The following is a 12,414-nucleotide window of genomic DNA, read 5'->3' on the forward strand; positions in this document are numbered from 1 at the left end:
TTTTCCGTCAGCTCATTGGTCAAAAAGCAGGATAGGCGGGGGAATGCCTTTCCCTGCATTTTCCTGTAAAGCACTGTAACAGTATTCGTTTTACAAATCTGAGACTACTTTCAATTTTCATAACAGTAGGGGAAAAAGCACGTCCCTTATAAGCCTAATTCGGGACGCGTACTTTGGTTTCTGAATACGGGGCGATTCAGTCTTTCAAGGGACGGTTGGAAGCCCGACTTAACTCTAACATACAATGGAAGCTGTCTTTGCATTAGCGTTAGCATTGCGTTGAAATGTTTAACACTCAAAACAAGGAACGTAAACCTCATACTGCGCAAATCCACTATGATCATAAACATTCCTGCTCTGAATTTACAAAGTAAGCTATTGTGCTTTTACAGCTTCTTAAACTTGTCAGGAAAAAAATATGACTCTATTCACACATTCCTAACGAATTAAAGTATGCTAGCTCTGTGTGTTAACCAAAATATAAACACTGTTTCCCGAGGGAAAACCACAGGCTATAAAATAAAACTGACAGGACAGTTAAAAAAGTGAGAGAACATTTTCTGCTGGAGAACATAGTGTTGTCATTTGACTTTAAATCAAAGTATTACTGCTAAAGCATCAGAGCAAGTACGAGTACAGGCTAACAGAATCAGACACATATTGACATTGTAATCATTGGTATTCGTCTAGCTAGCAGTGCAGCTAAAATGCTTGTCATCTGACTTTAAATCAAACAATCACTGCTAAAGCGGTGTTAGCATCGGAGCAAATACGAGTACAGACTAACAGAATTGAACAGATATTGACGTTGGTATCTGTCTAGCTCGCAGCGCAGCTAAAATGCTTGTCATCTGACTTTAAATCAAACTGTCTTTGCTCAATCAGTGTTAGCATCGTAGCAAGTACGAGTACAGACTAACAGAATCGAACAGATATTAAAATTGGCATCTGTCGAGATACCAGTGCAGCTTTTCATCTGACTTTAAATCAAACTATCATTGCTAAATCGGTGTTAACATTGGACGAAGTACGAGTACAGACTAATACCCCTTTCCCACTGGCCAAAAAACCCGTGTCAACCCGCTAACAATCGGCTTTTGGTGGCAGTGGGAAAGGTGCAGCGACCCGCCTCGACGCGTGTCAATCAACCCGCCAAGCGACCCGCGTTAAAATCCCCTCGGCTCTGATCGCCATGCAGTGTGAAAGCAAAACCCCGGGTCAACACCCTAATCTACGTGGTGACGTAGGCTAGTACGTGATGCGTCATAACAAAAAACAAAAACCATGTGCTCTAGCCCGGATCCACATACGGCGAACAGTCGGTGTAGCACCGTTAGCAATAGCCATAAGAGACGAAACAAAGGCTCTTCTCCTCCTCCTGTGACGTACACGACTCCTTTCAACTTCAAACCAAAATTTACGTCGCCTACGTTGCCTCAGCACAAGCACAGTGTTGATCCTTTGCTGCATTTCGACCATTTTACGGGCAGTAAAACGCATGAAAACAGAGAACACAAACGGAGAGGAGGCTTCCATGTTGCTTTGCATTGTTAACTTCCTTGAACTGAATGAATTCGGTCGCACTTGTCGAAGCGCATCTTAGCGTGGTGACGTCACGCACCTTACGCATGGCTGAGGAGGGGTGGGGGTTAGACGGGTGGAGAAAAAAAAAAAAAAAAAAAAGACACTGCTTTTTTTGTCAATGGCAAAGGTGCCAAATGCCAATTGCTAGTGGGATGCATCGGCTTGGAAAAACGCGCGTTGACCCACTAGTTTCAGTGGGAAAGGGGTATAACAGAATTCAACAGATATTGACATTGGTATCCGTCTAGCTAGCAGTGCAGCTAAAATGCTTGTCATCTGACTTTAAAATCAAAGTATCATCGCTAAAACGGTGTTAGCATCAGAGCAAGTATGAGTAGAGGCTAACAGAATGCAACAGATATTGACATTGGTATCTGTCATTTTAGCTAGCAGTGCAGCTAAAATGCTTATCTGACTTTAAATCAAACTATCATTGCTAAATTGGTGTTAGCATTGGTGGAAGTATGTGTATATACTAACAGAATTAAAGATACATTGACATTGGTATCAGTCTAGCTAGCTTATCATCTGACTTTAAATCAAACCATCATTGCTAAAGTGGTGTTAGCATCAGAGCAGGTACAAGTCCAGACAAACAGAAGTCAACAGATATTGACATTGGTATCTGTCATTTTAGCAAGCAAAGCAGCTAAAATGCTTATCATCTAACTTTAAATCAAACTATCAATGCTAAATCGATGCCAAAATTGGAGGAAGCATGAGTACATACTAAAAGAATTGAATTGAATAGATATTGCCATTGTTATCAGTCATCCAATTTTAAATCAAACTATCATTGCGAAATCGGTGTTAGCATCGGAGCAAGTATGAGAACAGACAAACAGAATTGAACATATATTGACATTTATATCTGTCTAGCTAGCACTGCAGCTAAATTGCGGCTCATCTGACTTTAAATCAAACTATCAATGCTAAATTGGTGTTAGCATTGGAAAAAATACGAGTACAAACTAACAGAATTGAACAAACACTGAACTTGGTATCTGTCAAGCTAGTGGAGCTAAAATGCTTATCATCTGACTTTAAATCGAAGTATCATTGCTAGAGTGGTGTTAGCATCAGAGCAAGTACGAGTACAAACTAACCGAATTCAACAGATATTGATTGACCTTGGTATCTGTCTAGCTAGCACTGCAGCTAAAATGCTTATCATCAGACTTTAAATCAAAGAATCATTGCTGAAGCGCTGTTCAAATCGGAGCAAATAAGATTACAGGATAACAGAATCTAAAAGATATTGACATTGGTATCTATCGAGCTAGCAGTGCAGCTAAAATGCTGATCATCTGACTTTAAATCAAACTATCATTGCTAAAGCGGTGTTGGCATCAGAGCAAGTACAAGTACAGACTAAAAGAATCGAACAGATATTGACTTTTGTATCTGTCTAGCGAACAGTGCAGCTAAAATACTTGTCATCCGATTTTAAATCAAACTATCATTGCTCAAGTGGTGTTAGCATCCGAGCAAGTACAAGTACAGACTAACAGAATCGAACAACTACAAACATTGGTACTGTATCTGTCTAGCTAGCAGTGCAGCTAACATGCTAAAATGTTCCTGAAAAGATTGCGAATGGAGACAACACTTTCATGTCACCTGGAAACAATTATTGTATTTCAATTCCAAATGATCTAAATGGAAAAATGCCTTTGTCTGACATATTTGTATATGCGGGTGCCATTATTATCCTCAGCTGCTCCATCGTTGATTACATTATTCATCACAAAGCTCGCAACTGTCATCTGTCCTGCTGCGTAGGGACCACAGCTTCCAACCTCGCGGTGTTAGCGCCACTTTGCTCGAAAGTGCTTTATGCAAGTACTAAAACATAAACATTACCGAAATTCTCCAGTGTTTTTCCCCCAGAAACCTTGTGGTCTGACTAATTATACAAATTGTATTTCGTTGACGTGCGGGGAAAGTCAAAAAGCTAGCACACGTGCAAAGGCATTAATAGGGGATAGGCACCATCTGCGATCTTACAGTAATTAGACTGTGTTGAGTGTTATTGCCAGTGACTTGCTAAACTGACTGTGAGGGGAATTGATGAGGCGCTGCGGTACGTCTCGGCCTTTGTGTCACCTCTCAGTTTCTGTTTTTCGTCTTTACGTCGCCCTCTGACAAGGCGGTCTGGTGTTCTCGATTCAGCGCACGATTTTCGGTCAAAATGAGCCGAATGACGTGTGACGTGATTAGCTTCCGTTTAAGTCAGCGAGTACGTTCGCACGTCAGTCAGTTTTTTCTTTTGTAATCATATACTGGCAAGAACTCGGGTCTGTGCAGCCAAGAAAAACATAGATAACACTTTCCGAAAAATGGAATATTTTCAAAAACAGAGTTTTTGGCTTCCTGCGAGCATGTTTTGAGCAAGATTAAACAGTGAGTAAGTAAATTAGTGTGTACATTATGGCAGCCTCGAACAAATATTTTAATAGTTGAGGAATTACAGTGTATTTTTTTTCCCGATTAGGCGGTTTATTGTTTTGTGTATAAATCATATGCTTTTAACATTTTGGCTGTTAATGTGCACTGGAACTACATAAAACTATTGCGCTAAGAAAAGTTTGACTATGAATACAGGGTTTCTACAGGCATTAGCAAGTCTCATTTAATGCCACTTTAAACTAATTTAATGCCCATGCCAAACTGCAGATAGTTTTCACACACACAAATCGTACGTACAGTTGTACGATTATGATTAATTAACCGATACGCCATAAATCTGATACCGATATCAAACCTGGCATAACATATTATGGCTAACTGTATTGTGATGCCCAACAGGACACAATAATAATGATAAATGTAACAACTTCAAGGTTTTCCAAAAAGCATTTTGTGAAAAATAAGAACAAATTCAATTGAGTGACTTTTTTTCGATTGAAAATATATACAGTGGTATGAAAAGGTATCTGAACCTTTTGGAATTTCTCACATTTCTGCAAAAAATCACCATCAAATGTGATCAGATCTTGGTCAAAATCATACAGATGAAAAAACTGTCTGCTTTAACTAAAACCACCCAAACATTTATACGTTTTCATATTTTAATGAGGATAGCATGCAAACACTGACAGAAGGGGGAAAATAAGTGAACCCTCGGCCTAAGGAGACTTAAAGAGCAATTGAAACCAATTTTTTACCAAACAATTTAAGTCAGGTGTGTGCCCAATCACTAATGAGTGATTTAAAGCTGCCCCGCCCACTATAAAACACACACCTGGTAAGAATTGTCTTGATGAGAAGCATTGTCTGATGTGCTTAATGGCTTGGTCAAAAGAGCTGTCTGAAGACCTGCAATCAAGGATTGCGGATTTGTATAAAGATGGGAAAGGATACAAAATCATATCTAAAAGTCTGGATATCCATTAATTGACAGTCAGAGAAGTTGTCTACAAATGGAGAGAGTTTAGCACTGTTGCTTCTCTCCCAAGGAGTAGCCGTCCACCAAAGATGACGCCAAGAGTTCAGCGCAAAATACTCAGAGAGGTAAAAAAGAACCCTAAAGTGTCTGCTAAAGACTTACAGAAATCACTGGCAAAGTCCAATATCTCTGTGCACACATCAACTATATGTAAAACTATGGCCAAGAATAGTGTTCATGACTCCACTGCCGTCTAAAACACATTGTTGCTTTAATGTTCGCAAAAAGGCACTTGGACACTCCACAAAAGTTTTGGCAAAATATTTTGTGGACTGATGAAACCAAAGTTGAATTGTTTGGGAGTAACACAAAACGTCATGTTTGGAGGAAAAATGGAAAAGCTCACGAAAATCAATACCTCATCCCCACCGTGAAGCATGGTAGAGGAAGCATCATGATTTGGGGCTGTTTTGCAGCCCCAGTCCTGGACAACTTGCAATCATTAATGGAAGATTTCAAAAGTTTATCAGGATGTTTTGCAGGAAAAAAATGAGGCCGTCTGTCAGACAGTTGAAGCTAAAAATAAGATGGATGCTGCAACAAGACAATGAGCCAAAACACAGATGTAAATCAACTTCAGAATGGTTTCTAAAGAACAAAATGCATGTTCTGGAGTGGTCAAGTCAAAGTCTAGACTTGAACCCCATTTAGATGCTGTGGCATGACCTAAAGACAGCGATTCATGCCAGACAGCCCAAGAATCTGACTGAATTACAGCAGTTTTGTAGAGAAGAATGGGCCAAGATTAGTCCTGTCTGATGTGCCAAACTGATCTGCAGCTACAGGAAGCATCTGGTTGAAGTTATTGCTGCCACAGAGGGGGCCACAAAATATTTAATATGATGGTTCACTTACTTATCCCCCCCCCCCCCTTCTGTTGTTGTTTGCATACCATTCTCATTAAAATATAGTAACCTATAAATGTTTGGGTGGTTTTAGTTAAAGCAGGCACTGTTTTTTCATCCGTGTGATTATGACTAATGTCACATCAAATTTGATGGTGATTTTATGCAGAAATGTGAAAAATTCCAAAAGTTTCAGATACTTTTTCATAACACTGTATGGAAAAATGGCCTATATTGCCTATTGCCTATATGGCCTATAAGTTTTTTAACAGGTTTACAGTACATAATTTTTAATGCTTTATACTAGGGCTGTCAAACGATTAAAATTTTTAATCGAGTTAGTCACAGCTTAAAAATTAATTAATCGTAATTAATCGCAATTCAAACCATCTCTAAAATATGCCATATTTTTCTGAAAATTATTGTTGGAATGGAAAGATAAGACAAGACGGATATATACATTCAACATACTGTACATAAGTACTGTATTTGTTTATTATAACAATAAATCAACAAGATGGCATTAACATTATTAACATTCTTTCTGTGAAAGGGATCCACAGATAGAAAGACTTGTAATTATTAAAGTTTAAATGTGAGTTTGTATATTGTGACTAAATATTGCCATCTAGTGTATTTGTTGAGCTTTCAGTAAATGATACCATAGGGACTAAACTGTTCTGCCCAAATGCATGATGGGAAGTAGTGCCACCATGACTGTGTGTGGTGGCTGCAAATGCTATATCTTCTCTGCGTTGGGTACAATACAGGGTGCTAAGAATTAGATCAACTCCTATCCTTCTTCCCCACGTCGCTTCCCACAATATTTATAGTTGTTGTGGGAAAGGTGTTAAAGCTTTTGCCATTTAAAAGCACGGCCCCAATGAATGCTTGTATTTTGTCCACTCACTTGACGCTGGCTCTTAGCTCTCTATATAATTGAACGGCGCTACTGTAGGCTGTTTGCGGCAATGCGTGAGTGGGTCGTGCCACGCATGCATTAATTGCGTTAAATATTTTAACGTGATTAATTATAAAAATGAATTACCGCCCGTTTAGCGATAAATTTGACAGCCCTACTTTATACATTTTGTTTAATGCTTTTTAAAGCCTGAATTTCGACAAAATCCATTTAATGTTTTTTAATTACCTGCATAAACCCCGGAATACTATGACAATGTTTTCCAAAGACAAAGCAGATTTGTGAACATATCTTAATAATAATAATTTGCTAAATGCTAACCATAGAGTTTATTGGTAAAATACCACAAAATAATTTGTATCTCAAGTCAACTTTCTCGATAAACACATTCACTTATCAAATCTCACCTCTCTGCACGCTCGCTACTCTGCAAGTTAAACAGCAGCGACGGCACGATCTTGTCCATGTGCTGAGGGTCCCAGATGTTAGCTTGAAGCTCGTCGTTCACAGTCTTTCTCACGACGCCCTGAAGACCTTTGATGCCAGCCATCCGGATCCTGAAAGCCACAAGGGTCATGAGATGTAAACGTCAATCCATAAAATCATGAGTCGCCATGTGTGGCGTTGTTTATTGTTTAACCATTTTAGCTCCTTACTTTGTGCGGATGTCGGGGTCCTCGTAACCCGAGTGGCACATCTCACTGAAGCGCGACACGAAGAAGTCGTAACTGCGGTGGTAGGACGGCGTGTCCTCCTCAATGTTGGCAAACTTGACAAACTGAAAACAACAAGTGGAGACCACCGTCACGCTCGATTTCTACTATTTCATGTGATTAACCGTATTTTAAATACTTCTCTGACCATCAATGGACAAATAAATCAAAAATAACAAGAAGAAGTGAAAAACGGCCAGCACAAACAGACTCTATTAAACATTCCTGACTTTTATCATCACATCCCTCTGCAATTAAAAAGCTATGAAGCAGAGGGCGATTACTATACATATGGGGGACATTAATAATAACGCAATCATCATCAACCATTTCCTCCGTATTAAATACATGTTCACAGCGATTTTAAAATTTTAAGTCCGCTTGGAAGACCGAAGCAAACGAGGCCAGGCCTGTCTGTTCTCAATTACTGCGCGCATTAACGCATCAGTGGTTCACTGCTGACAAAAAAAAAAAAGCACTAATAGTAGTATTATTGCGTCTCAGTCTACATCGCCTTAAGCCTCTCGGCCCGTGAAAGTAAGCGTGAGTGGACTAAACACTAACTCATGTGGTCATGTGTTTATGAAGTGGGGGCCTTCTGGAATCGGCTTTACAGTACCAGAACAGAGTGTAATATGAAACAACAGGGTGATCAAATACGCTCATTCCCCCTCTTTCCTGTACGGCTAATATAGAGATATAATGTGAATACATTGACACTTTTGTCAAATGACAAACAGGTGGTCCAACTCATCGCGTCCTTGTAAAAAAAGTACAAACAGATGGCCTCAAGTGCAAGATATGAGTCAAAAAATATCCCAGTAAATGTCTTTTTATTCAAATTGTCAATAACACAGTGATCGTGAAGCATGTATTTAACTTATTTACTGCCATTGACTGCTTTAGATGTCAAATATATTTCCACTACAAATGGATTTCGATATATTAAGGAATAGCTGGTTGCTAAATTTCCTCGGAGATAAAAATAAAAATGTGATTCATTATTTTTTTCAGTCATTTGCAGCAAAAAAAAAAAAAAAAAAAAAAAAAAAAAACCGATTAACCCTTTACACTCTGCGCTGACACCATTAAGTTACAGAGTACAGCTCTTTTGAAGAGAAGTTTCCTCCTAAATCAGAATTGAGAAGGAAAGAAATGAACAAGTTGAAGCAGTCATATCAAGAGTCAAGCAAGGTTATTGTTAAATCTATGATACAACAACAAATTGTAATGGAGTGCTCACTCGGAGTGTCATGGGTGTTGGCCAAACATAAGAAGCCGTTCTCTGATGAAGAAATAATAAAAGAGTGTATGACTGAAGTGATAGCAGCAATGTTCGAAGGTAAAGTAAAGGAGGAAATGACAACAAAAATCAAACAAATCTCACTCTCAGATTCATCAACCACAAGACACACTGAAGTACTGGCTGATGACGTGCGAAAACAGCTTTGTGACACCTAAAAGCCATTTCTCTCATTGAGCAGTGTTTTACAGTTAAAGTTACTGTCAATAATTATTATGTTTGCACCATAATGACAGAGCTTGTCATTTATGTTCTGTGCATGCGGACATGTACTCTACTACTTGTGCATGTTTTCTTTTTTGTCCAGCAGTGTTTTACAGTTACAAAATGTACTGTCAATCGTTATTGTTTGCAGCTTATTGACAGATCTTGTCAATTATTCAGTGTACATGTGTAAGCAATGTACTTGCATGTTTTTTTTGTGTATTTTCATTTTATGTCAATTTATTTAATGAGCATGGAATTTTTGTTTGATCCAAAGAAAACCACCTTCGACCTGCCTTGTACTTGACCGACATTAATAAATGGACCCACATTAATAAATGGACCCATGCTTGTATGGAAAAAAAAAAACAATTGAGGACCTTCAAGATTTGTATTTGAGGAACCCTGCTCTAGGCCATAACGTCTGTTGTACTCGTCATATTGATGTCATTTTTTGACTAGCATAAAGACGAGTAGTAGCTCTTTCATTCAACACCAGAGGGCAGCGCTCCCACATATTAAAACGAGCTTTCTCGAGGCAACTGGAAAATCCAGTCGAAGTTCGCATCAGTGGCTGCCATCTTGCATTCGAGATGTTTCATATCATGTCTCTGCTGGAACAACTAACTTTTCTTACAATTACATTGACAAAATGGCATCACAATGACAAGGCAGGGGTAGAAGAAGGTGTAGAACATCAGTAGAAGAGCATCCGGTCCTTAGCGGGGGTGTAGAAGCAGGCAATGCAGAGTCTGAAGACGAGTCCCCAGAAAGAGGGGACATGGATTCAGAGGAAGAGGATTTGATTAACAATAGCCACGTTTACATGCTGACTTTTATTCATACCGATTCAAATCATTCCGAATGGAAATTTCAGATCAGCTGTTTACATGTCACTTCATCTATTCCGATCCAGCGTTTACATGTGTCTGCCTTTATTCCAAAAGGACGTTTGACAACTGCCGTCTGACATGCGCAGATTAATCAAAACAAAGTGTCACGTTGCAAAACATGGAGATCGATCGTCAGATCAGCTGCTGTTTTAACTTTTCGAGTGGAAACAAAACTTCAGAATGACACGCCGTTCATTTAAAAAGTTGTGTGGGTGCGCTGTGCGTGTGCTTGGAAGCCATGTTGCAAGTGACGTTACCTACGTCACCAAGTGACGTCAACACAGTTGGGCCTGTTCATTCCGAATGAGGTGTTTATATGGAACACATTTATTTGGTTTGAACATCTAAACCGATTGCAATTGGAATATTTGGCTCCATGTAAACGTGGCTAATGGCACTGAGCCCCTCCAAGAAGGTAATAAAATGAAAAAATACTTTTACAAAATATTGTCAAAAAGTGCAATTTTTGGAATGTAAATTACCGTGCTCATTTGCTCAACTTCGATGTGCAATATGTCAAATTAAAGTTAAGATGTTAAATTTTTAAGATCAGCGGTCAAAACCTTATTGAAATCTATAGTTCATCAGTAATCAAGCAATGTGTGTGTTTTCCATATTTGGCATTTGAAATTCTTCAACTTTAGCTGGTTAGGACACTTTCAAAAAACTAGAAATTTTGGAATTTTGCGGTCCTACAATTATTTATATGTCAAAACATTCAGGAAACTAAAGGGAACAAAAGTTCTACACATTTTATATATTATGTCATATTGTTGACACAATGTTTTAATGTGTTCAGTTTTACAAAAAAGTATCAGTGCTCATATCGAGAGAAAGATGACAACAGTAGAGCCAGTTCCACTTTACTCCATCGTCTGACTACTCTTTAGAGCCTGATTTGTTCGCTGTCTGTCGATTTGTGTACCCACGCGCACCGTGAGGAGAGAGTAAGCGCCTTATTGGCACTTTGCACTTGATCCAAAGAAACTGATGTTTGCACTATTTTGATTTAAACTATAAATATAGTGGTGCTACAGAGGCACTTTTTCCAAAATTTCAGTTGAAGTTGCTATTTTTCCACAGAATGTTTATTTGGAAAGCCTTGAGGTTGTTACATTTATCATTATTCAAGCATCCGGTGGGGCATCACAATACACTTATCCATAATATGTTAAGTTCGAGACCACATACTGTAGATCGGTATCGATTTTTGGAGTTGGACAATACAGGTAGTCCCCGAGTTAGGAACGAGTTCCATTCCGACGCTGGCGACGTGACCTGAATTTCTGAGTAAATTGGAATTAACCCTTAAAAAAAATAAATATCCAAAAAGTCCAAAAGTGTTTTATTTTGTTTAATGGGGAAGGATATGGTGCCCTCTGATGGCAGTGTTGGGTGTGGCTGGACTGTCGCCTTCTATAACTTCTATAACTGAGTAGGAGACTCGTCTGACATGGACAAAGAACAGCTGCGCTCTGGTTTGGCCCACAGATGTAAGTTGTTTCAGCTAATACTAGTATATGTTTGAGTATGCATTTGTAATTAGGTTTAGGGCTACAGTTTGTGGAGGTATGTGTGAGCTATTTGCTATGGAAATTGCAAATACGTTAGCATTTGTAGCATTTAAGCTAGCAGACTTTTGCTAGGCAAATTAGGCTAATTTAATCTACTGAATTTACTTTGTGATTAGACGAGATGGACGTTTGTACACCAATTGTTTTGTGTCAGGTGTTTTATTGTTAGAATGTGTGTCGTTTTGAACATAAGTGTACATATATGTACTACAGCTTTACAAATGGTCAAAAATGAAGAAAGGAAAAAGCTTTAAGAACCACAATGGCCTTTTTTGCTGTCTGTCAAGCTGAACAACTTCACGTTTAGTGAGGACAGAACACGTCAAGTTAATAAAGTTAAAAATAAGATACTGTGAGGTACAAAAAGGTACTGTTTAAAAAAACAAAAAAAAACGACTGGAGACAATGGCAGACAAGACACCAGCATCGCAAAGTCGAAATCTGGTAAATCGAGTCCGTCGTAACCCGGGGACTGCCTGTATCGGAATATCGGTTATCGATTGAAAAGTCATTATCGGACAACTCTTGTCTGAGGGTGTTTTGATTGAAAAGGAACGAATGAAATCTTGAGGCGCAATGTCATTGCTGTACAAAAGTAATTTCCGTCTTTAAGGTTCGAATGAGCCTGATTATTCTGGCGCTTATTCTTCTTCAAATTCAGCCAAAGGAAAAAGCTCAACACACACGCAGAGCTAATCCTTTGATGCCGGCTGAAATGAGGTCTAGCAAAGCCCGCTGACAGCCTGAAGATTTTTGATCCGGCTCCAAAATTCCTTTGCTATTCCTCCAAAACGATATGGTGAAATTCACTAAATGACCACGTCGGTATGCCGGCCTCCGGGACGGAGACGTCTGCCAGCGAGATTAGAAATGAGATGGCGTGCCTCGTCAATCTGCAGAGATGCCAACGTGCGCTGCGGCTAACCTC

The 12,414-nt window shown here is 39.1% G+C and overlaps 1 protein-coding gene across 1 annotated transcript in view; it reads right to left on the reverse strand.

Annotated features, from left to right (window-relative positions):
• LOC130908017 (protein EFR3 homolog B) overlaps positions 1-12,414 on the reverse strand; it is an 82,821-nt gene that overhangs the window by 33,325 nt on the left and 37,082 nt on the right. Inside the window, exons 5-6 of the mRNA XM_057823606.1 lie at positions 7,456-7,577; positions 7,207-7,356 (exon numbers count right to left, since the gene is read on the reverse strand). Coding sequence (XP_057679589.1) covers positions 7,207-7,356; positions 7,456-7,577 — 272 coding nt within the window. The remainder of the gene's footprint in view (positions 1-7,206; positions 7,357-7,455; positions 7,578-12,414) is intronic.

This window comes from Corythoichthys intestinalis, chromosome 19 (assembly GCF_030265065.1).
Source record: "Corythoichthys intestinalis isolate RoL2023-P3 chromosome 19, ASM3026506v1, whole genome shotgun sequence".
Lineage (NCBI taxonomy): Eukaryota > Metazoa > Chordata > Actinopteri > Syngnathiformes > Syngnathidae > Corythoichthys > Corythoichthys intestinalis.